The sequence below is a fragment of the Gallus gallus genome, chromosome 4 (assembly GCF_016699485.2).
Source record: "Gallus gallus isolate bGalGal1 chromosome 4, bGalGal1.mat.broiler.GRCg7b, whole genome shotgun sequence".
NCBI lineage: Eukaryota > Metazoa > Chordata > Aves > Galliformes > Phasianidae > Gallus > Gallus gallus.
Window position 1 is genome coordinate 21,373,149 of NC_052535.1, and position 27,321 is coordinate 21,400,469.

Below are 27,321 nucleotides of genomic sequence, written 5' to 3' on the forward strand. Positions count from 1 at the left end.
CAAGGGGCGGAGCGAGCGCTGTCGAGTGCGCATGAGCGGTGGGGTAGGGGGCAGATGCCTGCGGTATTGAGGGTGCGGAGAGGGGTTGTATGCTGTCGCCATGTTGTTTTCCCGTTGTCCGTTCCCCAGCCGAGGTAACTCGGTAGCTCGCCCGCGGGGAGCCGGCCGCAGGGCTGTACGGCGCGGTGGGGCTGGGGCTGGGGCTAGCAGTGGCTGGCAGTGGCTGGCAGTGGCGTGGAATGCGAGCAAAGGTCGCCGCTGCGCGGCTATCGGCGCTGTTCCCGTGTCTCCGGGTGGGCGCTGCGTCCGGCTCAGCGTGTAGGAACGGTGGGAGAGCGGAACGTCGGTTCTGCCTGAGGGAACGCGCGCACAGCTCCGTGCTGCTGTCTCGTGTGCTGACCGTGACTTCCGAGCGGCCTGTTGTGCGGTAACGAGCCGCGGTGCAGCCAGCCGCCTGCCCGCTCTGCGCCTCTGAGGTGTCAGGCTGTCCAGAACTGGGGAGCGCCGTGTGTCCTTAGCTGTGCCACCTACCTCTGAGGGTCGTCAGCCCTGCTGGCACGTCAGAAGTTAAGCTAAGCATCCTGTGAAGACAGGCTGAGGGAACTTGTTCAGCGTGGAGATGAGAAGACTTTGGGGAGACATCAGTTTGACCTTCTAGTACTTAAAGAAGCTTATAAGTAGAAGGGAAAACAACTTTTTACACAATGGGGGGGCAGCCTTGCCCACAGTGGGGAGTTGGAGCTGGGTGGGTTTTGATGTCCCTTCCAACCCATACCATTCTATGGTTGTATTTTAATACATATACAGGTGTCCTTGTACTTAAAGAATGTACTGCTTCTCATAGAATTGTTTGTGTTGTAACAAACTGTTAGAAGTCATCTAGTCCAGCTCCCTTGCAGCAAATAGAGGCACCTACAGCTAGATCAGGTTGCTCAGAGTCCCATCCAGCCTGACCTTAAATGTCTCCAGTGATGGGGCACCTACCACCTCTCTGGGCAACTGTCCCAGTGCCTCACCACTCTTGTTGTAAAAAACTTCTAACTTGTATCCAGTCTAAATATTCATTCTTTTAGTTTGCAACTCTTTTCCTTTGTTCTGTCATGACAGACCTTGCTAAAGAATCTGTCCTCTTTCTTCTTATAGCCCCCCTTTAGATACTGAAAAGCTGCTCTCAGGTCTCCCCAGGGCCTTCTCTTCTCCATGCTGAACATTCCCCACTCTCAGCCTGCCCTTGCAGGAGAGATTTCTATATTTGGGATCGTTCTTTGTGGTCTTCCTCTGGATGAGCTCCAAAAGATCCTTATCTCTTCTGCATCAGGGACTCCATATGTGGTACTCCAGGTGAGGTCTCACCAGTACAGAGTAGACAAGCAGGATCGCCTCCCTTGCCCTGCTGACCACACTTCTTTTAATGCAGCCCAGTATGCAGTTGACTTTGTGTGCTGTGAGGGCACACTGCTGGCTCATGTCCAGGTTGCCATCCACTAGTACTCCCAAGTCCTTTTTGGCAGGGCTGTGCTCCATCCTTACATTCCCTGACTTGTACTGATAGTGGAAGGTTACTGTGACCAGGTGCAAAGACTTTGCACTTGGACTTATTGAACCCATGGCATGGAGTTGGAAATTGATGATCCATTAGTTCTCTTTCAACCCAGGCCATTCTATGATTCCTGAGGTTTGCCTGGGTCCACTGCTCAAGCCTGTCTAGGTCTCTGAACTGCATCCCATCCCTCAGATGTGTCAGCCACACCACACACAGCTTCCAGTTGCAGGCAAAGGATACTTAAGGGTTGTGAGAAGACAGAATTATAGCTCTTATGCTCTCATGGATAGAATTCACGTTAAGAATTCATCACGACTAATGCTTATTACTTGATGTCTCCTGACTCTTTCTGTGTAGGACTGTGATGGGAGATGTTTTTGTTGGCCTAATCACCTATCATGGTTTCAGCTGCTATGTTTTGGTTTTAGGAAAAATGCAGTGTTGATAACATACCAATGCTTTAGTTGTTGTTCAGCAGTGCTGTGTGGAGCCAGGGATGTTTCAGTTTTTCAGCTTCTCATCTTGCCAGGGTGGGGGCACAGGGAACTGGGAGAGGACAGAACCTGGACAGCTGACCTGAACTGGCAGAAGGGTTACTGCTGAAGTTCAAGGTCAAATAGGAACTTGAAATATATGTTCCCTTTCTATGTGCATGCTATCCTGTGTCAGCTGTCAGAAATGGTTGGCTAGTACGTTGAGCGGTATTATGGTAAGAATGTTGAACTGATTCAAAGTGATCCTAACTGCTAAAAATCTAAGAATCTGTGTTTATGATTCCTCCTATTCTGGCAGTCTTTTGGGGGAGGGGAGGGTGTATCGTATTTGTTGTACTGCTTGTGCTGGGAGAAATGGAAAGTTTTCAGAAAGGACTGTTTTGGCAAACCTGTTTTCTGTTTTTGCAGCACGTCAATGCTTTCATGCTCTAAAGTCCATAAAGAGAGACTGCCTTCCCTCACTGCATAAAGCAGGATGGGCATCCACTGCCACTGTGCCTCGCATAACCACGCATTATACCATTCATCCTCGGGACAAAGACAAACGATGGGAAGGTTAGTGGGGAAAAATGCATTTTAAAAACTTTTATTGTGATTGAGCTTTAATAGCACTGAAATTTGTTGCTGTTTTTCCTTTTAACAGAAATTGTATTAAGTACAGTATTTATGTTCCAAATGAAATGTTATGCTTGCTGTCTCATGGGTGTCTTTATTGCTCTGAAATGAGATTAGATTAAATCCAATCTTAGGTATTTCAAGAAAATCCATAATCAATTTTATCGTTAGCGACTATCACAGCAAGGTTTAGTTCTGTCATGTATGTATGTATTGGACTTCTCCTCAGTTGCGTTTACTGTAAGAGTTTGAGATCTCTGGGCATTCCAGTCTTTGCATTTATCAGTTTTAGAAAAGGCTCTGATTAATTAGTGTAAAATAAAGGAATTTGTTCTAAGGATCTTTTCTAGTTCTTTCTCCCTTCCCTAGAATTTCAACAGCTAGCCAAGTGGGCTCCTAATTAACTTTAATGTTAACTTCCTGATATTTACAGTGCATAGAGATTGTTTTTCATAGCTTGTTTTCTTACAACTTAAAAAGAGCTACTGTTATACTGAAAGGCTCATGTCCTTGTGCACTGTTCCAAGTACTGAAGGGATTCTGTTAAATATTTTAGCTGTTGTAAAAGGCAGCTATACTTCTCAGGTACCCAGTATCTGAGAACCAGTACCACTAAACAGGGTTTAGCAGAAAGAGGCTGGGAGAAATTGAAGATTGGTTTATCTAATTATCTTTTTTTCCTATTGCAGGGGTAAACATGGAAAGATTTGCAGAGGAAGCTGATGTTGTCATTGTTGGAGGAGGCCCTGCAGGTCTTTCTGCTGCTATTCGTCTCAAACAGTTAGCAGCTGAGCAGGGCAAAGAAATACGTGTCTGTCTGGTGGAAAAGGCATCTCAGATTGGTGCACATACCCTGTCTGGTGCTTGTCTTGAGCCACGATCCTTAGAAGAACTCTTTCCAGACTGGAAGGAGCGGGGGGTATGTATGAACATACAAGCACATTACTGGTGTGTAATAAATTCATCCATTTGACTCAGTTTTGTGTTGTGTAGTACCGTATAAAATATGTTGATCTTGCAAGGCGCAAGCAATAAGGGTTTTTTTGCTTTGCTGTGTTGGGTTTTTTTGTTGTTCTAGTTTGGCTGTAAAAACAACTTGCAGCCCTGTTTCTGTTCTCTTTTTTATGTAGGCTCCACTTCATACTCCTGTAACTGAAGACAAGTTTGGAATTTTAACAAAGAAATATAGAATTCCAGTACCAATTCTGCCAGGTAAGCTTTGGGGAGGAGCTCTTTTTACTCTCTTTTCTGTTTCCTTTTCAGTTTTTTTTTTTTTTTTTTTTTGCTTCAAACAGTTTTGATTGAACGTAGCATTGTAAGTGTATGGAGAATCGCTTGCAGTGTTTGGATCTATGTAGATGATGGCTGTAGTAACACTGATATTATTTTAAAGATAGTAGTTGCAGAAGAAGATACAACATCTAATGTACATAGGTTGTGTTATTTTGCTTAGTGTTCTGTTTCAGGTGTGTTTGTTTGTTTCTTGCCTAGGACTTCCAATGGTTAATCATGGGAATTACATAGTACGTCTGGGACACTTTGTGAGATGGTTGGGTGAACAAGCAGAAGCTTTGGGTGTGGAGTTGTATCCAGGCTATGCAGCTGCTGAGGTAATGATGACATCAGCATGTGTACGAGAAGCATTTTAGAACCCCCTCTGCTGCACTCCATATTATTTGTACATTCACAACATTTGTACAGTCACAATGTTCTGTGACTAAAGTCCCTGGCCCAGATTCAGCAAAGCAGGTCATAGAGTACATTAATAATTACTTTGTCTTCCAAGTTGTACCATTAGACAGTGGAAAGACTTGGTGTTTAGAAGTTGTGTATTAGGTCTTGTGAATGGATGACAGATCATTTAAATGTTTTTTGTTGTTGTTGTTGTTGTTTTTTTTTTAAATATTTCCAAAGGTTCTTTTTCATGAAGATGGTAGTGTGAAAGGAATAGCAACTAACGATGTAGGCATTCAAAAGGATGGAGCACCTAAAGTAAGTAGCTATGTTTTCCTTAACTAGCGATCTAATTTTTGTAATTGTGATATATCTGCTTCTAATAGTGTCAGTGATCTCACTGCAACCTAAGAAAAATTACAAAATTCAGTGCCTGTTTTTCCATTCTATATAAAATTGTTTGATTACACAAGAAAGTTTTGGTCTCAGAACATTGTAAATTCCTTCTGAGATGAGCAGAAAAAGCCTTTGAAAAAAGGAGGTTTGGCTGTGGGTGACTTAAAGGAAGGACTGAAATGATGCTTTGGCACACGAGATCAGGAAACAAGGGAAAGAATTCCAGGAATACCTAGAAAAAAGGTGGAAAGGTGGAATAGAAGCTGTTGTCCAGCTGGTAGCTACCAATGTGTAAGAGAGTATGCTTCTGGCTGATCTATTTTCTTCCATACAACTGCAGCTGCATTTGTTGACTGTCTGTCTGCTTTGCTGGGGCAAGGTACATTCTCTCAGTCTTTTATACCTTTGGATACAGCAACTGTCCAAACAGCGCAAAAGGTGAGCTGCACAAAAGCACAAAATACTCTGCCCTCAGTATCAGGCTTCAGCTGATTTTTAGTGGAATCCATAACCTGTGGTAGGTGTGTTTTCTCCTCGTGCAATACATAGGGAGAGTTCAGTACCTCAGAATAGCTCAATTTTTGCACAGCTATGAGGCTACAGAAATTCTTGGTGCAAGGTTTTGGTTTTTTTTTCCTTAGTCTTAGATGAAGTTTCTTACTAGTTTACATAATGTTTCAGAGAAGTATTTACTTTCACGTAAAAATCTGGGCTATTTTTCTCATTTAAGGCAAGGGTTGACAAGAAAAGACTCATCCTTGTTTTAAGAGGAAAAAAAGCAATGGAGGAGGAAGTGATGGTGGGGAAAAGTGATATATTTTTGTCAGTATAATGTTGTCTGTCTCCCACAGTAGAATTTCCAGGTATACATTTCCTCCAGTAGGAGGTGCAAGTAATATGCAACAGTACTAAAGATAATTTTGGTTTAATTCAGGAGGAAATATGCATGTGTTTGGTTTTTTTTTTTAAGGAATCCTGAAGATCTGAATTTTTTTTATTACCACTCATTCTTATAGAAAGTATCTGTGAAAATAGTATTGTCTGTTAAGTTCATTCATTTGTACATAATTAAGGTGCAACTACAGTAAAATGAGTATTCTAGTGCTTTACCTGTCAGCTCAAAGTACTTCCTGGGCATTAATATTCAGATAAATAGTTTGCATAATCTTCAAAGCAAAATTACCTTCAATGTGTTTATACAGAGGCTAATCAAGTACTGTGGTTAACAAATATAGTTTCACCTTGTAGTCAGCACCAATCAAACAAAAAATGGTGAAGGTAAGAATGCATAATTAGTATTTAGATAATATATATTTCGAATCTATTATCCTTAAATTGCAAAATTAATCTACTAGCCTATTCTAGTCTAATGCTAAAAGTGAAGTTATAGGTTGTTTCTTTGTTCTGTTGGGATTCCTCTGCACGGTGTGTGCAAGCTGATCTGATATGAGAATCTCTTCCAGTACAGAGTGGTGATTCAGTGTAGTGCTGTTCTACTGGAATCCCCTTGTGAGGTTTGCTGGAACTGTATCATAGATGGCTGTAAAATACAACTGGACAAGAGCCATAGCTTGCAGTGGTTTGTAGACTCTGGTCAGGACCACAGAGTACTGTAAAATCACCTTATTGCTCTCCCATTTTCTTCCAGGGAGTTTGTTGTGACACAGTAGTAATTGCTTACGAGATGCTCTATTTTTGCAGGCTACTTTTGAACGAGGCTTGGAACTCCATGCTAAGGTCACTGTCTTTGCTGAAGGCTGTCATGGACATCTAGCCAAACAACTGTACACAAAATACAACCTAAGGGAGAAATGCCAAGCCCAGAGCTATGGCATTGGGTTGAAAGAGGTATGATCTGCATTATTTTAATGATAAGGAGAATACTGTCAAGGTAGAATGTAGTTTGTATTCAGGTTACTTTGTATAAGTCATTGCAATGATTTGAATAACAGTTTCAGATGTCAGAGGCCTTGCAGTTTTGAAGTTGATGGCATTCTCTGAATGTCTTAACGGAATGTTTATTTCAGCTGCTGTTTCTCTTTTTATCTAGAGGTATCTGTAAATCCATTTTCACTTCTTTTAAATCCTTCTCATTTGTGAAATCTGCTTTCAGTACTTCTAGTGAATAAGAGGGGATTTCTTGCTGCCTAATTTTAGGGCATTTTAATACCTGAGGATGGAAGAATGGTTGTCTGATTTTCTTATATATTCATTAGAGAGGAAAGAGCTGTTTCAGAGGAGTTGTGCTCTCTAAAATACATCTGGATGAGCTTCCCCACTTACTCTCTGCCCCCATCCCCTGCCAGTTCTTTCACTGCGCTTGTAAAATCGGGATAGGGATCTGGTTCCATTTTTAAAATCTTTTATGTGCAGGAAATATTAGTCATGAAAAATACCTGTTTGTTTAGGGTATGTTGATCTGTTTATAGTTTGGCTATAACATATGATTTATTTCTTTAGGCATGTGCTTCCAACTACAAACTATTTTCTAAGTAATTATTTTCAATTTCTGTAGAGAATAGACAATTGGTAAATGATCCTACAAGTGACATAGTCTTAATTAAAATTTCTCATACCTAAGTTGTTAAAGTTACTGTACAGACAAGTCTGGTTTCAGTATAGCTGTCTGCTTTGGCAATAGGAGTAGAGCTATAAAGTGAAATAAGGTGTTACTGATGAGCCAATATCCATGCTATGCACATCTGGGGGTTATTTTTACTTTGGACTAGCTCTATCTGAGTCCTGTTAACTGAGTACTTTTTTGTGACTGGAGTGCTTTAGATGGGCTTCTGGAGCCAGTCTTGGAGTTGAGTTTCATCTGAAAGGAATTCAGTTCATGTCTTCTGTGTCTGCTTTTTAATGTTAACTGAAGTACAGTAAGTGGGAGCAACCAGGAGTCCTGCTTAAAACGTGCCCCTTAATCCAAACTGGAACATCCATGCATATGTATCCTATGTGCTTGAGGTGCTCTAATGGCACTGAGATGCTGGAAGGAGTAGTTCCATTCCCCTTTAATCATTAGATTACACTAGACACAGAACTTCATACTGAAAAGCTGTTTTGTGTGAATTAAGCAGAAAATTGACCTGTTAGTGAAAACTTGAAAATGCTTCTGTGAGTACACCATGGGTTAAATGAGTACTGGAGATGTGCAGGAGAGAGAAGACAATTGTTGGGCAGCAACATTTAGGTCAATTCAGCCATGTGGTTAAGCCTGACTCAAAATTTTGCGAGGAATTGTAGTGAATCATATGAAAAAACAATATTTTTGTAGAAAAAAGTCACTCATTAGAAGAATCCAGTTGTGGTTGAATGAGAATTTGGGGTATAGCACTGGAGTCTCGGTCGTGTTTTTTAACATGCAGCTTTTCAAGGAAGAGAAGCGCTGTCAAATTTATAAATGGTAACCTAAAAAAGTATTTATACTTTGTTACCTGCCTTTAGTTGAATGAGTTTATAATTTGGTTTTAGCAGTAAATTAATTTATGTAGGTTTTTTTTGTTGTTTTTTTTTTCCCTCAGCACTTAACCGCGTGTTTGTCTCTGATGCTTTACAGTAGTAAATGATTATTGGTGATCTTCATTTCAGTTATGGACTATTGATGAAAAGAAATGGAAACCAGGAAGAGTAGAACACACTGTAGGCTGGCCTTTAGACAGACACACCTATGGAGGATCCTTTCTTTATCACTTAAATGAGGGTGAACCTTTAGTTGCTCTTGGATTTGTGGTATGTGAAGTTATATTTTCTCTCATATGTGTTTGTTGTTGTTGTTCAATATTCATTTTTATACATTTTCTCTGTTTTAATGTGAAGATGAAAACACAAGAATGACAACAGACCAAATTTAGTCCTTCCACAATTTTGAGTGCACTTAGTCCTGTATAAGGCAAGATTAATTTGTCACATTAATCTGTCTTTAGATCTAGTATCTTCTGTTAAGGACAAAATGAAGAACTTAAAAATAGTGGGTTTTTTTGGTAAAAGTTACAAATTTTGCTAAAGCCATAAAAAGATGATTAATCAAAACTGTGCTTGCAAAATTTTTGTGAAATATTTGAAAGTTAGGAAATGTCAAAATCATTTCACTTTTTGCCTTTTAAGTTGATATCTCTGTCAGTCTGATCTGATTCTTGTCCTAGTTACTATATTGCACTTTCATGAAGCCCAGTGATGAAAGTAGATGCAAATAGTTCTCTAAGAGCAGTGAACAGGTAGAGAAATCAGGGTACTATTTGATGCTGACTCATAGTGTATTTTGCTGATTTTTCTCTAATAAAACTTAGAGGATCTAATAATTATTCCTCTAGACAAAAGAGAAAATTCAACAACTTATATTTTTTTTCTGTGAATGTGTTAAAGATGGGAAATGTAGGGTATACCTTTGAACAAGTTCTCAAATGAGTAAAATGCAAATTGTGGGCATTCAGTAAATTGCATGTCTCTTCCCATTTTCTTCTTTCATCATTCTTTCCCCAGTGCTCGCTTAATGGTGGATAATTGACTGAGCTAGATGATGTGAACTGTTTTCAATATATGAGTGTGAGGAGATGACTATCTAGAAATAATTGTTTACTCCTTTCAGCTTGTCTAGGGCAGTTTTTGAAACACAAATTTGAAACGAGTTTTCCTACTTATCCTACCCATTAAACCATGCTTAATTTAATTTCACTGATTTGTTTCAAAGGCAGGTGGAAGGTGGTTACAGTGCAATTAAGTACCTCAATTCTTCAGGTTTTAGGTAGGTCATAGTCTTATGGCAGCAAATTCTCTGACTTGCTTGGCACTGTCCTGCTTTTGGCAGTACTTTAAGTACAAAGATCCTAAGATTGGTTCAGTGTGAAATAACATAAGTAGATGATGTGCTAATACATGGTTGTTTTCTTTTCCTAACTTTTTTGAAATTTCATAATTCATTAATGTTACGCTTCTTTTTAAGGTTGGCTTAGATTATCAAAATCCCTATTTGAATCCGTTTAGGGAGTTTCAGAGGTGGAAGCACCATCCTACTATAGCACCTACTTTGGAGGGTGGAAAAAGGATTGCGTATGGTGCCAGAGCACTGAATGAAGGTGGTCTCCAGGTAATTGCTTAATGAAGTTATTTACTTTCAGATCTTGATAGCCATGTTTGTAGTACTGCAGATTCAGATTGCGTGCTGTGGGGAAACAGAAACACGTTATCTTGCTGGAGGCAGCTACTGTGATTTGCTAGACTTGGATTTTGTAATACTAGCAGCCTCCTGACACAATCACTTCACTTTCTACTTTGTTAATGGGTTTGTATTGCAAGCAGATGTGTTTAACAGTGAAAGAGCTACAGATGATTCTTCATTTTGCTTGAAAACCTGGGGGAGAAGGAGGCACCACTTACCTGTTCTGGTTTTTTTGGGTGAGTGGAGGGCGGTGGGATTTTCATAATGGCATGTTCTTTTGCGTGCTTGACCCTTAAGTCAGTAATGGTAGCTAGACTGTTTGCAATCTCCAGCCAATTTATGGAGCTGTTTCCCTCTGTTTTCTGACAGCTTTGACTTTTTATTTTGAATCCCTTCTTTAATATAAATGTGGCGTAAGGCAACTTCTGCAATACAAGTAGAACTTCAGCAGCAAGATAATTGTTGGTGTAATCTTTTGGAGCTTTGATGCAAGTGTGAATGCCTGGGACTGAGTCATTGTGGGTTCATGAAGTAACTCACTGATCATGCTTGTGATAACATGTTCAGTCAGTCTGCTCTGCAGTCTGAACTTGGAAGTATTTTGTGTCACGTTCTTTGTAATCGGTTCATGATAACTGCAGTGTCACTAGCTTATCTCAGAGTAAAGGCTGCTCTTTCCAGTGTGCTCATTTCTCCATCACAGAGAGTCATTATTGAGTTTTCTGGCTTAGGTGAAGTAGTCAGATTTGGACTTCACTTGTGTGCTCCTTACAGGGCTTCAAACATACAGCTAAAAGAATGTGGTATTTTTATTGTCACTTAGAGCCATTGTTTGGGCTTTTACAGGCGGTATAGCTCTTCTGCTTCTCTGCCTCCAAATCCTTGGACTTCTTTTCTGGACTTAAACCAACACATGCCTTACTTTGCACTGCTTCCAATACAAAAACAAATTTAACTTTTAAACTTTCTGTAGTTGTCTATTTGATCATGAAGTTATATTTTAAGTAATTTTATAATATAAAATATAAATAAAATATGTATGTATAAATTATACCTCTCTATATATGTATTTTTTATAATATATGCACTCAGTTAAAAAAAAAACGAGAAACTGACAGTCACTTTTTCACTAAAAATCACTGAAGATTTTTAGAAGAGTAACTCTTCTTTTGCATATGTTGCTTTGATAACTGTAGCAGTCTGACTTATTTACATCACTGGACTACAGGAAGATTCCCATATATAAAGTGGTTCTGTAGCTCCACTTCTCATTTTGTTGACAGCATTGCATCAAATAGATCTATAACATTTTTATTAATGTGAGATTATTTCTTTGTCTGTTCTCTACAACCTTATCTCATGTTCTTTAGTCTTTAAAATGACTTGGTATGAGAAGTAGAATCAAACATCTGTGATTCAACGAATAGCCCAAGACATATGGATTTGTTGGCTGCTGAGCAACTTCTCTCGAATAACACATTTTAGGAGAGAGGGTACTATGCAGTTTAACAGAGAAGATTTGTGAAATAGAACAAAGATAGCAGTGTGTAATATACTGTGAGGTGAGACTGTGTGAAGAATGGAAGCAGAAATGTAATTTTAAAAAAAATTCACTTGAAGGTGGAATGTGATATCTGTAGATAACAGTAAGCAGTCTCGTTACAGATAAAGCAACTAGAAAGAAGGTATAAGGAAAGAACAAGTTCTGTTATTTTATACTCAAATCTACTACAGTGGCTGCATTCTTTTCTTATTGGTTTACCATGCAAAAATTGAGCGACTCTGGTACGTTTTTAGGTACTACAGATCCAAGTGTAAAGAACAGTCAAGTCTTGTGCCAGTTTGCCAGAATGTTACATTCACTTCTTCAAAATCAAACAGAAAACACACTTACTTTCTTTTTCCTCTGCAGTCAATACCCAAGCTCACCTTCCCAGGTGGACTGCTAATTGGTTGCAGTCCTGGACTCATGAATGTGCCTAAGATTAAAGGGACACATACTGCAATGAAAAGTGGCATGTTGGCTTCAGAAGCCATCTTTAACCAATTAACCAATGAAAATCTCCAGTCAAAGACTATAGGTAAGATCGCTGTACTGTCATATGGAATTACCTTGTGTTCAGTTGAACCACCAATAGTTTAGCTGTAACTTAATGCCTGAAGGAAATAAAAATAAATCCTGAAATGAGTGTGGTGGTTTAGAAAGATATATAATGTTTATTTACTATTTATGTGGTAAATTGATTTAAGAAATTAGCTTTTATTTAGTTATTAGTAACTATTGATCCTGCTGTTAGAGCAAAAATAAGCCTCTAATGAGCATCTGAAAAGTAAGCTTACACTGCCTGTACAAGAAAACAAGAATAGTATTTTTTTTTCCTACAAATGTTAAAATGTGCTTCATTATTCCTAAAGTCCTACTGAAAGACCACAATCAGAAAGCAAAAAAAAATTACATAGAGCTGATGAAATGTAAGCAAAAGAGGGTGTGATTTCTCAAGTTTATTATTCACTACTTCATTAGTAGGATAGTTTTTTTTCCTTCTGTGGTAGGATACTTTTTTCTGTCTTTATAGTAGCCTGTGTGAGATTGTATATTCTCTATTGTATGTAATTTAAACACGCTCAAGTAATCGTCTGATCCTGGCCACACGTAGTGTTATACTTGAGCCTTGCTTGTTCCCTTAAATCTGTTAACAAAGTCTGTACAGGAGGTATCCTCGTTAGAATTTCAGTTACTCTGGAAGTGGACGCCATAGCCATGTGCCACATGATAATTATTTCAGAAATCTCTTTGTAGCAGTGGATCATTCTTAGTGAGCTCTCGTTCAAGTGTAACATGCAGCAAAAGATGGCACAGAGGTATGCTGAACAAATAAATTAAACTAGTTTAGCATAACATGATAAAGTGCTTAGAAACCATCTGAGATAATAATTACTCTTACAGGGTTACTGTGGCGCTCTCTGATTATCAGCAGATTTTATAAGCTGCTACCAGTTCCGTCAAGACTGGGTATTACTGCCCCGTTACTGCTTTGGGCATAGATAAGGAGCTTTCTCAGACCATTATGTGAGGCAGAAAATAGAGACTGAAGCATGTTTTCATATACAGACAAACCCTTAGAACTTAATTATTTAGAACATTTAATCCTGTGTAGTAGTAACTGAATGGTGATGGGGAAGCCCTCAGGAAACTTTCTTGATATGAAACTTGTTTTTTTTCTAATCACTTGGCTTTAAGTACACTGTAGTAGATGTGGCACGTGCAATGTCTATAGTATTTTTTAACAAAAATCAGGAATTTGTAGTCAAACATACCTTGTTAACTTGCTGGCTCCTGAGGGAGAGAAATAACATTGTGTAGCACTGGTGTCCTCCATATAGGCCACAGTCAAAGTTACTGAAATCAGTGTGTTTGTGGTTGCTTAACTTGTTAAAAAAAATTTAAAAAAAAATAAAAAATCTTGTAACTTGACAATTTGAAATGAAAAACCTGAGTCTTGAATAGCAAGTAACAGTCCTGGTCAAATCTTAGAATCCAAGAGAGTAGTTGTTTTCCAATAGAGGTGCCAGTTTAGCCATTGCTCCACAGTAGACACTTGCTTACAACTGCCAACAAACCAGAGGCTGAAATACACGGTTTAGGATACTCCTACCTTACTAATTTGAAATTCTGGTTTTGCTCCCTTCATTGTTAACAACTGTCTTTATTCAACAATCATTTTGTATTTTAAGGATAGCCTTTACGTACGTTAGGTACCTAACAAGTAATGTCCTGCTGTAGGACTTGATGTGCAAGAATATGAAGAGAACCTGAAAAAGTCCTGGGTCTGGAAAGAGCTGTACTCGGTTAGAAACATCCGACCATCCTGCCATAGCATGCTTGGTGTGTATGGAGGAATGATTTACACGGGTATATTTTATTGGCTACTCAGAGGAAAGGAGCCATGGACGTTAAAGCATCCAGGTAATTTCAGTTTCCTGAAAGAAGATGCATGTCAGTCTCTCCTGATTTTAGTTGAAGCTAGAGCATTCGTGGCCAAGTGGCAAGAACTCTAGAAATCAATGGCTAATTGGTGAAGTGGACTTTCTACACTACCTAGCGCATCATGTACACAAAGGCATTGAAGCAGTATTCTACTTAGGCATAGGTGTCTCTCCTGAAAAGGACTTCCTCTTAGGAAATAGTTCATTCTGATAAGGAGGGAAGTCAAAAAGCTTGATTAAATTGTTCAAGAGTGACTGCAAATTACAGTAATTCTACTCTGAATCTTATTTGTTAATAATGTATTAGGACCAGATTTTGCTCAACTCAAGCCAGCCAAAGACTGCACACCTATTGAATACCCGAAGCCTGATGGAAAAATCAGTTTTGATCTCCTGTCATCTGTGGCTTTAAGTGGTACAAATCATGAACATGATCAGCCTGCTCATTTGACTCTGAAAGATGACAGCATCCCTGTGAGCAGGAATCTGGCTATGTTTGATGGACCAGAACAAAGATTTTGCCCAGCAGGTAGGTAGTAAAAAGGAAGCATGAGAGATTTTTTGCAATTTAAAAAAAAAAAAAAAAAAAAAAAGTATTTCAAGAAGAGTCCACCTGGCCTTCTGAGTACTTCAAGTCCTCTTCCTAGAAGAGGGTTCAAGGAGCAATCTTCAAATTTATGTTGTTAAAGATACTTTCATGACAAAGTAATTGGTAAACATGGAAGAAAGGTATTTAGTGACACTTGTAATATACTTCTGTCCTTATGCTTGCAATGTATTTGACCATACATTCAAGGAGAAACTGGTCAGTGAAGTGACACACTCTTGTGTTTTTTCCAGGAGTTTATGAATATATCCCTCTGGAAACAGGAGAAGGATCAAGACTGCAGATAAATGCTCAGAACTGTGTCCACTGCAAAACATGTGATATTAAAGACCCAAGTCAGAACATTAACTGGGTAGTGCCTGAAGGTGGCGGAGGACCAGCTTATAATGGGATGTAAACAGGCAGACAACTTTTCAGTGACTTCTGATCAACCAGCAGCTAAGTTGGAGTATTTTATGCTGAAGAGTAAAGTACAGCACTGATCTGAATGTTTCGGTTTGAGACTAATGTGCCATTCTCAATTTGAGGTATGACCACTGCATAAAACGAAAAGTCAGTGCGCTCTGGTTAAACCCTAGCCTTATTTAAATCAAACTTATTTTCAGGAGTCTTGTGGCAAGCAGAAGAAAGTTATTCTCCTGACTAACAAATGAACTTTGCATCTTGGATATGTTGCTGAAGTTAAGTGTTGACAGGAGCCATAGCCAGAATCATTGGTGTGGTGTGGTGGAAGAGTTCAGTGACTATCCTTAAAAAAAAAAAAAAAAAAAGCTTTCTCTGTGTACCTGAAGTGCTTTACTACATGTAGTCCTACCTCACAGTAGGGAAAATACATTAATCTAGAAAACTGTCACTGTGTTATACATTTTACATAAAAGTTAGATTTGTTCATTTGTTTCTGTTTTTCTTCCTGATGATGACAGGGAGCCCATCTGCAGTACAATCTGTAAGGAGGTTTAACAAGTGCTTAATAGTTGCGCCCTTGTGATATGTCTGCCAGCACTTGTTTCTTGAAAGGAATCAGGCCTGCACTAACAAATAAATAAATAAAAAGAAACTGCCTGAATTGTTTCAGTGGTAAACCAGACTTCTTAGGAAGCATCGTTAAGCCAAAAAACACAACCACTACTGCTTTTATGCATTAACAGTATATCTGAATCACCAAACACAAGTTATTTACAGCTTAAAAGAACAACAACACTTGACCTTTGACCAATGTCTTTATTATTAGACTTGTAAGTTGTAAACACAGAACTGCAGTACAGGGCAAATGAAAGAAGGAACACTTACTTACAGCTCCATTTAGCCTTTTGCATGAGTTAGTGCATAGAATTCAACATATAGGAATAAAAAAAATCAAGCAAACATTTTAGCGTAAGCTGCCTTCTCTTTCTCCTTTTGAGCTTTTATCTTCTGTTTGATTTTGAGTGTTTCTGTCTGGATAGCTATTTGAAAAGAAAATCCATGACATGGTTATTGTATTGTCTTTACATTAGGTTTCTCAGTATGTCAAGATCAGATCTCACTGCCACAAATACTATTTTATATACTAGAACTATATTTCATTTTCTATTAGGTCAGACACTAGCAGACACTAAACAGACTGTGTCCCATACACTGTTTCACCTGGTAAGGTAACCAAGTAGAGAATGATGTAAGAAGCACACTGTTGATATTCACACTGGATTTATGATGTAAAAATCTTTTTCTATTAGAAAAAATTTTTATTACTGCAACCTGGGAATTATTAAGACCGCTTTGAACTATGCTATTGACCTCTGTACCTACATAAGCAGGTTGTGCAGGGCAACAGAAGCATCAGTGCTGTACAAGAACATGCTTCTGTGTCAGTAGACTTGTGCTTGATACATGGGCATTTTAAGTTTCAGCAGCCTGTAGAAACCTCCATTTCAGGCATCACAGTGGTATGATTTTCTAAGTAAGTATTACCCTGGTTACTTTGTTACATTCTTAAAATAAAGAATCTGTAAGAAACAGCTTTATTTTTACCTTTGTCCTCAGGGGCAATTTCATGAGCCTTTTTAAGATCAGCCTTAATAGAAAGAGAAATATAAGTGAATGTTCTGATTAAATATTTAGATTAAAATAATAATTATTATTAAATACTGTGATAATTACCAAGGCCTGATCAAGATCTTTTATTCCCTGCCATCCTTGAGCCCGTCTGTAGAGAGCTTTAGTATTCGCTGGATCTATTTGAAGAGCCTGTGAATTTAATAAAGTTGTCATGTTAACGTGTAGTATTTCACAGCACTCAACTCTGCAAATGGCACCGTTCCCACCAGTAGACAATCTCCCTGTTTGATTTGAGGGTAAGTTTTCAAAGATTACCAGGGAATAAAAAGCACTAGAATGTAACACACTCAATAGCTATCTAATCAGTTCTAGTACTGCTCTAACACAAGTGGGCTTTTGTCAAGGACCAGCATACGTTAAGATAAAATGGAACTGCATCTGTACAGCTGTCAAGGTGCTGCTGCTGCAGTTCAAATTAACCTAACCCTGAGGCTCAGCATATGACTCTCTATATTACAGCTCCTTCCTCTACGCACAAAAACAAAACTGAAAAATGATATCCTAAGTAGAACAGAATTTTCTGTTCCCATCCTTTGGTGAAAAAACTTTTCACTATAGGATAGGAAGATTCATATAATCATATGATTCAGGAACCTTGTCAAATTTCAGTCATTACACCTTTGCTGAGCTGAATGGTTGCATTGTTAAGTGTATTCCAGCTGACATATATGACAGTACCAAAATAGGAAATGAAATGATCAGGTGAAGAAATTGTTCCACTTGTTTATCACTATTTTTTAAAGTGCTTCAGTTAATTAGCCTAGTTCCATTGTTTAAGAGCTTTATTTTCTTGCCTGTGAAAATCAGTGTTTTTTCTTACTACAAAGACAGTTCTATGTTATACCTTTTTGAATTTAGAAAATAAACCTTTTTATGATTAGAGGAAATCTTTGTGTAAATGTGGGGCTTTATTAGTTTTATTAACTTTAATTCATTTAGAAATCTAGACACTAGAAACAGTACACAGAAGTTTTTTCTAATCACTTCAGCATCAGCTGTTCACATAAAGTCAGTATTGTTCTGCAAGTTCATTGTGATCTGTCTGCTGCAAAGCCTGGAAGCCTCTTTGGAGTCAAGAGTTCAAAAAATGGGGTGCCTGCCCTACATACACACATGTAGCATTCCTTATTCGTAGCTGGACCAAATGTGCATACAGCTAATTTAAGGCAAGGTTTGTATGAACAGGTTTAGCTCTTTGTAATTTCTTATTTGCACCAAACGATGCATGTATTACAAATTAATTATTCAGAAAACTTTTGGCCACAAGAAATCCTAACTAGAAATGTATAATTTCTCATTAACAATTCCTTGAACTCTACTATTTAGTCTTAGAAAACTGCTGTTCTGTTTAAAATACTGATTTACTGTTTAACATTTGTTATGATACCAGAACAGCGTACATTACAGATAGCCACTACAGCTATGGAGCTGCCTTTAGCAATTTTGCAATCATAAATATATCTATACACGTATTTTTCAGACTTGCAAATATTACAAGTATCATGATTAATAATTTCTATATGTAACACTTAAATGCTATTTTGATTTTTATCATTTTCTGGAGGACAGATGCCATATTACACTTTATTTCTTTCCCTTTCATTTGTCCATCCTGAATAGCCAGTTGTGAAAGTTCTGCAGAACTGCAGAACACCATCAGCAGGAAGAAGAGAGCCAGCTCTTTAAAAACACCTCACATACAGATCAGCTGGGACTCCTGTTTTCAGCAGGTAGCCCTAGCAGATGTTCATTATGATCCCCTACTAACAGATAAGTGTTCTAATACTCATCTGTTTTTTGTTGTTTTTTTTTTTCAAAATTTCAGAGTTAGATGAATTATTTCATGTTTACTAATATGTACTCAGTTCTGTTGTTTTCTTGTTTCTTTTTCTTGTCTCTAGTTCTGTTTTTTCAATATTTGTTTGTTTCCTTCTTCCCATTCAGCAATTTCATCACTAAACCTAGCCAAAAGAGCTTTAGTTAGTTAGAAAACTTGACTTCAAGGAATAAAATACAAACCTATTGAATCTTCAACAAGTGTTTGCTCATCATCTTCTAAAAAACAGAATTCTTTTTCACCATGGACAATTTAACTCTTTATACTATAAACATTAGCTCTGTTCTTAGGGAACAAAACTGACAACCCCAGTGTGTATTTTTTTTTCCTTGCAGTAAGCAACAACCCCCTTCTGTTTGTTTCTAGTGAGTCAATTAAATCTCAAAATCTTTTTGAAAGGACTCATACTAGAAACTTAGTAGTAACTTCACAATCTGCCTTTTACTTTGTTTTCCAAGCACGATGTTGTCATAAGACTCTTAAAAAAACACTGCAGTTGCAGTATCCATTCTCTCCATAGGTTAATCGTTAATCAAACTACTTAATACTAATTTTACCTCTGAACAACTTTCAATGGCTCCCTGCCAATCCGACAGTTTCAGTTTACAAGCGCCGATGTTTAAAACACAGCTTAACCCAACGGTCTTTAACTTTGGCTTGTCTCCCTCTTCTGCCACTGTTTCAGAAGCTTCTACATACCTGAAGAAAAACAGGTTCACAAAGAACATGTGTTAGTATTGCAGCTTCAGTTTTGTTCTGCCCTTAGCTAACTTTCCACAGATAGGCACAAGCTGCCTTCTCCAAAGTGGCATTTCTAATGCAGTTACAATTCCATTATTACAAATGTTTTTGCACCACAATATGTGAGACTTATGTGATATGTGTATCAGATATGTGTAACAAAAGGTGAAATTACGGCTGAGTGTAAGAACCTGGGAGGAACATACTCCTGTCCCTACACTGTACTAACGGTATCTTTTTTTTCTTAGAAAGACTGTTTTAGATGGCACTAAACCATTAGAATTTATCTCTGTGATTATTTATTCCCAACAACCATATTGTTTACCTGTGTCTGTGCATCACAGGTGAACTGACATGTAAGTTGTATTTCCTTTTTCTTAATTCACAATGTGCTAATGCTAGCAGGTTTTGTTTCAAATGTCAAAGGTCTGTTGTGGATATAAAAGCTGTGACTCCTTTAATGACCTACTTATGGAACTTCTTTTTGTTTCAAAAATACACAGAGCAAATTGACCAAAATCATGCTTGCAGATATTCATATTTTAATTGTGCCATGAGTAACATGCAATCTTTGCAGATTAGTGTCGATGTTATTTCAGTTTTGTATTCCTATCTTTTGAGTACTGGATGGTTTGTATATAATTTTGGAGTACAGAAATAAGCAATGTATAAAATACAAATGAGACATGATGCAATTGATTTGTCTGCTTGCTGTGCATCATGCAAGATATGAAGCCAGAAGAGAGAATAAAGGTGCAAAAGCAATGGAAAATAATATGAAAATTAGTATGTTCAAAGCAAATAGAGTACACCCATGGGATATAGGAGTCACACCAAAGCATGAAAGACTGCAACCATTCTAGAAACAAAATTAGAACTTTCAAGTCAAAGAAATCTATAAGTTCAGTATGAAGAGAAACAAGAGGGAATAATACATTTGCATGAAAACATGTGAATTCTTACATTAAAAATAACTGGCTAAGCATCAGTAAGATAGGAAAAAAAAAGAACTGGAGGTTATAATGGAATCTAAGAAAGAATACACAATGCAACACTGATATTAAAACATCGTTGCCAAATGTCGTCATTGTTTGCTAGGTGAGATGTAACTAAGAGAAGGGAGCTACCTCTTATAAGAGCTGTGTCAGAACTATTCCATACTACCTGAAGTATTACTTTATGATAGAACAGTGGGGTGTGCCCACTCAAGTATGAAAACAGGTTCCAGCACTTCTTTATGGGTCAAACAGATATGTCTAGTTAGAGAAGCTACTTTCCATTCACTAGGATAAATAATTAGTATCAAAAAGTGGTCTATACAAACTGAAAGAGCCTTTGTTAGATGTGTTCATGTTGGCATGACAACTAAATGGGAGTGATGACATAATTATACCTGTTACTTTTCTTAGAATGCTTAGTTAAAATGCAAAGTTCCTTAAGGCTCATTCCAGCCTTTTTTCTTCATGACTTCTAAAAAGTTTCTGTGTCAATCAGTTATTTCACATTTGCTGTTGGAGTATGAAAAGATTCTTGAAGGCAGGAGAAGTTACATCTTGAATTAATATCTATAATTAAAGGATGATTTTTAATACTTCAGGAAGACATCACTTGTATGAAACCCAATTAGTTAAAACACAGCATTAAATATTCCTGAACACATTTTCTTTCATTATTGTTACTGCTGATAACCCAGTGATTGTAAAGCAAGTTAAAGGCCAGTATAAAGTTACTGGGAGAACCACATTTAAATGAAGCCAATATCATGATAAAGGAGCAGAATGGGAACAAAAACATGAAGATTATGATTTTGAAGGCAAGTCTGATTTATACATGGAGTCAGGATGATGGCGTAGCACCTCAAAAAACAGTAATGAATTAAAGCATCACATTGGGGAGCGCCCTCTCTTGAACTTAGCAATCTCCTAAACCTACTGATTATTAGAAATCTGAGAAGTACCTCCTTCCTTTCATTGAATTACTCGGGTTGGAAAAGACCTTCAAGATCATCAAGTCCAATCACAACCTCACCATACTACCCTAACTCCAGTGCTTAACAATCCTTTCTGTAAAGAAGGTTTTCCTGATATCCAACCTAAACCTCCCCTGGCACAACTTGAGGCCATTTCCCCTCATCCTGTCACCTGTCAGCAGTGAGAAGAGACCAACCCTGCCCTCGCTGTAATCACCCTTCAGATATTTGAAGAGAGCTCCCCTCGGCCTCCTTTTCCCCAGACTAAACAGCCCTAGTTCCTTCAGTCACTCCTCGTAGGGCATATTCTCCAAGCCCTTCACCAGCCTTGTTGCCCTTCTTTGGACCTGCTCCAGCACCTCAGTATTGAGGTGCCCAAAACTGAACACAGTACTTGAGGTGAGGCCTCACCAGTGCAGAGGACAGCGGCAGGATGAATTCCCTAGTCCTGCTCACCACACTATTCCTGACACAAGCCAGGATGCCATTGGCCTTCTTGGCCACCTGGGCACACTGCTGGCTCATATTCAGCTGACTGTCCATCAGTACACCAAGGTCCCTTTCCATCAGGCAACTTTCCAGCCACTCCTCCCCAAACCTGTAGGGTTGCCTGGGGTTGTGGCCAAAATGCAGGACCTGACACTTGGTCCTATTGAAACCCATGCAGTTTACCTTGGACCATCAATCCAGTCTATCCAGGTCCCTCTGTAGTGCTTTCTCCCCTCTGGCAGGGAGAAACACTCCCTCTCTACCTCCTTTCCCTTCTGAACACCCAGTATACTGTTGTACTTTTCTTCTCAGGTATGCACCAGCACAGCAGGAGCATTAACAGAGGAACATTTAGACAATTCTAAACAATGCTTATTGCCTATAGCTCTTACCTATCAGTACGCAGAAGACCTATGTGAGCAAGTAGCTAAAACTCAACCAAGTGTCTTTCAGACTCTGAAAGTTATTGTTTAGAACAGAAAAAGCAGAGCACCATGCACGTGTAATTGCTTGATAGCAATACTGATTTGTATTACAGGAACTACCTCATTTAATGATGATAGCCTTACCGTAAACTTTTACTATACTTTTTAGCTGCCACTGCCCAATTTTGCGATTTGAAGAAAGTATTTCCTATATTCTTTATGTCTTCTGCTATGGCCACAATCTTGTCAACCTAATAGATGGAAAATATAACATATAAATTTACTTATGAAAATAGTCTTGGCTTACCTAATTTTTAACAGTAGGATTCTGTGTCCATTCTCTTTCACAGACTACCATGTACTCTCAGAATTTTTCAGTTTTAGATTAATACTAGCTTCTGATCACTCCTGTAATATTCTCTACTTTATGGTATGCAGTAGAAAGATTAAACTTGTAATGGGTTTTCTACAGCATAAAGGAGAAAACACCAGAGATAACACAGCAGTTCAACTTTCCCCTAAATGCTATATAGAGCAGTGTTGACCGTTATTCACAGAAAAAAATTGTATCTCAAAAATCAAACTACTCAACTAAGACAGCTTTATTTGCAACGATATTTCATCTTCTGGCTCTCACAATGGTACCTGAACTCTGTACATTCTAAACTAAAAGTTGTATCAACACACGTTTCATTTCTTTTTCTCAAAACACTTCTATGGAATGAGAAAAAGAACTGCCTGTGTGCATCAAATCCATCATTTCTATTTCCAGAGTGGCATATATTTCAAGTGTATAGTAGCACCTAGCTACTATATACTAAAAATATTTTTAAAGGTTGGTCCTTTATTATTATAAGGCGACATTTTAAGGGTGGATATTTTAAAAGCTGCATAAATATGTATGTCCATATGTATGATATTAAGTTAGTTGTCTCTTGGCTGGAAGTCTAATAAATTACAATTTGTCACTACAGCACAGGCAAAAAATGAGTAAAAAGAAATAAATAGAAAAAGAAATAAGTGCAATATTGTGTTGTTAGTTACTAGGAAAAAAATCAGTTGTAATTAGCACTGAATAAAGAGAGAGCGGTGTCCTCCCCCAGCATTCACTGTCCTAAAAATGGACATTATCAGTCAATCAGAATCTTGATTGTTAGAAATAAAGGCTGAGTGAACACCATCACAGACACCACGTAACTCGGAGTACTTACAGGTCTCGTGTTCTGTAAAATAAGTACCTTAAAAGAAAAATACTTACATCCTTTAAGTCTATATCTGAATCTTCTGGAAAATCTGGGTAAGTGTCTCCTGAACCATCCTGGGGAACAATTCCCCAGTCATCTCCCTCCTTTAGCTCTCCACATTCTGCAATGACACACAACTGGGAAAAAAAAAAGTGTCAATAGCATTTTTGCTTACTGAAACAGCTCCTCCCCTGCCCACCCCCAAAAAATCTCCATCTCCAGATGTTAGATTTTGCTTACCTTAGCAGGATTTTCTCCATTTACTTCAACGTTTTCTAATATTTTTACAACCCCCATTCCTTTGATCACTTGGCCGAAGACCACATGTTTACCATCCAGGTGAGAAGTAGGCACTGTTGTAATAAAGAACTGGGAGCCATTAGTACCAGGTCCTGCATTGGCCATGCTCAGCAGCCCTGGTTTATCATGCTGCATTTGAAAAAAAAAAACAAAAAAACAAGAAACATTACAACCAACATATAAAAAATCACTTTAATATATGTTGCAAGGACAGACATAATAAGGACTTGGTAAATCACAGTTACACTCAGTTGGCTGCTAATCTTACTTATCATGACCAAAGAGGGCCAACACCCACTTCTGCATCTGTATTTGCCACCTAGCAAGCAGAGCCAGAGCCACTTGCACATGATTTGATACTCTTAACATTTCTTGTCTGCTTCTTGTACAGTCAGTCCACCCCACCAGTCAGCTCGAGTTGGAACAGATCACCTAAGAGAGATGTGAATGTTTCACCTTGGTTTCTTGCCTTTTTTTTTTTTTTTTTACATTAGAACTAACACTAGGTATTGCTGACCAATATACAAAAAGCCAACAGTAAGCTCTGGCGTTGCTTTACGCATGCATGTTTTGTCTGTAAAGATTCAGAGAACAAGTCAGAAAGTTACAGATGGACATCTGGTGGCTCTGATCTTCAAATGTTTCCACACAACTCCATTTTGCTTGGGGCCGAGTCTTAGCATCGGTCCCATGAAGAATCCTACTTATCAACAAAACTCTAAATAACTCGTGCATTTTCTTGTTTGGAAAAACAATGCAGATAAAGTGGCTCTCCCATGATGGTTTCAGCATTCATTTGGTACGCTTGCAAAGCAAGTGAAAAGTCTGGAAAAATCAGACTGTGACAGACTCTCAGCTTGCAAACTCTGGCACAATAACAACACAGCTTCACGACTGCACAAAGGGGAGTTGCACAATGCAACAGCCATTAGCTGGAGACGTAACACAAAAAAAGCCTACTGGGAGTAGTCAGGCATGGTAAGCTTGACACTGGCCAAGTCTTGCAAATTATTCCAGTTCACAGGTTAACTATATAAATATAACAAAATCAAACAGATAGCACCTGTGTTGTCCAGCATTAACAAAAGCAGCTGACTGTTGGCCAGACAGTGGTTTGAAGATGCTATTCAGGATTGCTACATACTAAATGCACTGGCCAGTGAATTTCTGCGTCGTAGAGGCAAGTTAACTCCCACAAAAATCCTAACATACTTTGTCAAGCAACCCACAACGAGGAGAATGGGAAACAAGCTCCCAAATGCTGTACAAGAGCTAGGGAGCTCTCCAGCTCATCACTGACACACTGATAACTTTTGCTACGGCTGAACAGAGAAGCACAGAAATAAGGATTGTTTTCACTCCATTCAAAATCATCCCGATTACAAAAAAGCAATGATGCCACAGGATGTCCTTCATCAGAACGCTATGGAGTCCTCCAACAAGGACCATTGTGTAAGCAAGATAACCTTTATGCAGCAGTGCTATGGGCACCACTGGGAGGAAATGTCAGACTTAAGAGAACATCTCACAGCTGTAATTGATGGAACTGCACTCGGGGCTTGTTTTAACCACTGGATAGCAATGCCTGCCAATTTTTCAGTTGTTGTTGTTATGGGGTCTCACATAGCAAGACAACTAAACATCACTGGCAATCCAAAAACTGAACGAAATTACTATTTTCAATACAGTACCTTATAATGAAAGTTTTCATCTTCAAATTTTTCACCGTATATACTTTCTCCACCTGTGCCATTTTGATTTGAGAAATCTCCACCCTGGACCATGAACTGTTTAATTACTGTAAAAGAAAATAATGATAAAATGCAGCAGCAAGTCAGGAAAGGCACAAAGACTGACACTTAAGAGAACTTCAGAGAACTTACTTCTATGAAAAGGGCACCCTTTGTAATGGAGAGGTTTTCCAGTTGTTGCCCCCGTTCCTTTCTCTCCTGTACATAACGCACGGAAATTTTCGGCAGTTTTAGGTACAATGTCAGCAAATAACTCAAAGACGATTCGTCCAACTGAAAGGACAGACAGAAAACCATTAATGTGTTAGTCCCGTCCTTGGTACAGTGATGCACCGCGTATTTCAGGACAAAGGAAATGAAATGTTTCAGAATTGATCGTTTTTATTTTGATTGCTGTTACATGTTGGAAATCGCCGCCAAAGGGGCGCGCCACGGCACGCCCGGGGCTCGGGCCGTCCCACACCGACCGGACGGCGGCTGATGGCGGCCGCGCCGCACGTGGAGGCGCCCGGGGCCAACCACGCGGCACCGCCCCGCCGCTCTGCGCCGCGCCGCGCCGCGCCGCTCTCCCTCGGCTCGGGGAGCGGGTGCCATGTTGCCCTTCTCTCTGTTTTCCTCGGGCCTGCCGATTCCGGCGGGGCACGAACGGCATGGAGCCCGCTAACCCCCTCAGCGCTACCCCCGCGCTCCTCCGATCCCCGCCCGGCAACGGCCGCCCCGCGAGGACTCGCTCCGAGGCGGGCCCGCGCCACAGCGCTCACGCACGTCCCGAACGTTCCGCGCCCGCCCCGCCGCCGCGCCCACCTCGCTCTCCCCCGATGTCTACATCGAAGAAGGCGCGGGGGTTGCGGGGGTTGCCGGGCCGCTCTACAGGGGACGGGTGCGACATACTGCAGCCGCCCGCTGTCCGCGCTGGCTCCGCCTGCTCAGCCGCCCCCCCTGTTCCGGGCGCCGCGGGGCCGGGGCCGCGGCCCGCTCCGCCCACCGACGGCAGTGCGACAAGTTGCAGCCGCAGGGGCTGGGACAGCGCTGTGCTCCCGGGCTGGTGTGTAGGTACACGGGAGAGAGGGGGGAGGGAGGACGGGGTTCCCTAATTTAGTGTGGGTTTACAGGAGAAACGCAGGCCTTGCGAGAAGCTGCGATCCACGAAAAATGTGCCGGCTGTCAAAAATGCTTAGAAACACCGACAAATTCCGGTTTTCTTAAGGTCTGAAAGCAAAATACATTTCTTCTTAAAGCATGACCATCACAGTAACCACTCTGAAGCAGACCATCCCTCCCAGCCACCCGTGTTGGACAGGGGCTGTGGAAGCCATCAAGAAATGAACACGTGCCTCACAACCTAATTCCCAGACCGAAAGGAGAAATGCAGTAGCACCGATATTAATAATCCTGCAGGCCCTATGCTGCACGGTGATGGTTCCCACAGCCCCTATGCAGATGTAGGTTGGAGGCGATCAGCACCAAGTGCTCTTGTGTATCACATCTGGGAACCCTCGACAGAAGGAAAAGTCATCAGCCACCATCTGGGAGTGCTTAGTGAGGAATTCGTGGAACTAAGCGAAGGTAATTTGTTCTCTGAGCCAGGTCATGCAACTGTGTCAGGGATTTCACATGCTCCAGTGTCAGAGGCCACCAGCGCTGTGAGTCATGTGCAAGTCACCAGGCAGCGGGCCACGGGCACAGGCCGAGATTTTTTCATCATTACACTTAGCATAGGTGAGGCGCAGAGAGGCAGGATTAACAATATCACTGCGGTAGAATGGTCAAGCCAAGTGTATGATCGTCTTTGGCAGACATCAGAGCGAAGCGCGCCGTGCCGGTGTGTGTGTGTGTCCTCCACAAGAGCTGCTGGCAGCTTGCATTTGGGAAGAAGCAGTGATTCATTCCTCCAGCAGCAGGCTCACACACTCCTGCAGCCATGCTCCTGGCCAAGTTGGAAGAGTTTATACTCCAGATTAGTAATCCGTATTACAGTAGTTGCTCAGAAGTCCCCA

The 27,321-nt window shown here is 39.8% G+C and overlaps 2 protein-coding genes across 5 annotated transcripts; one reads left to right on the forward strand and one right to left on the reverse strand.

Annotated features, from left to right (window-relative positions):
• Nucleotides 1-5: 5 nt before the first annotated feature.
• On the forward strand, nt 6-17,455 carry ETFDH (electron transfer flavoprotein dehydrogenase). 4 transcript variants are annotated; one of them, XM_015285303.4, is made up of 13 exons: nt 6-43; nt 2,446-2,592; nt 3,342-3,571; nt 3,783-3,864; nt 4,144-4,262; nt 4,567-4,644; nt 6,424-6,570; nt 8,311-8,451; nt 9,662-9,805; nt 11,790-11,958; nt 13,662-13,844; nt 14,172-14,393; nt 14,705-17,455. In XM_015285303.4, exons 3-13 carry the CDS (start codon nt 3,350-3,352, stop codon nt 14,866-14,868), a joined length of 1,671 nt encoding a protein of 556 aa, XP_015140789.3. In that variant the 5' UTR covers nt 6-43; nt 2,446-2,592; nt 3,342-3,349; the 3' UTR covers nt 14,869-17,455. The 4 variants fall into 4 exon arrangements, with proteins under 4 accessions (XP_015140789.3, NP_001026705.3, XP_025005518.2 ...); NM_001031534.3 differs by having other exon boundaries at nt 28-134; XM_025149750.3 differs by having other exon boundaries at nt 28-72.
• On the reverse strand, nt 15,673-26,248 carry PPID (peptidylprolyl isomerase D). The gene is made up of 10 exons (XM_426283.8): nt 26,129-26,248; nt 25,457-25,597; nt 25,265-25,371; nt 23,514-23,702; nt 23,288-23,410; nt 22,174-22,280; nt 18,963-19,104; nt 16,611-16,697; nt 16,482-16,524; nt 15,673-15,916 (listed from the first exon to the last, which is right to left on the reverse strand). The coding sequence occupies exons 1-10, from the start codon at nt 26,211-26,213 to the stop codon at nt 15,828-15,830; spliced, it is 1,113 nt and encodes a 370-aa protein (XP_426283.3). The 5' UTR covers nt 26,214-26,248; the 3' UTR covers nt 15,673-15,827.
• Nucleotides 26,249-27,321: the final 1,073 nt, after the last annotated feature.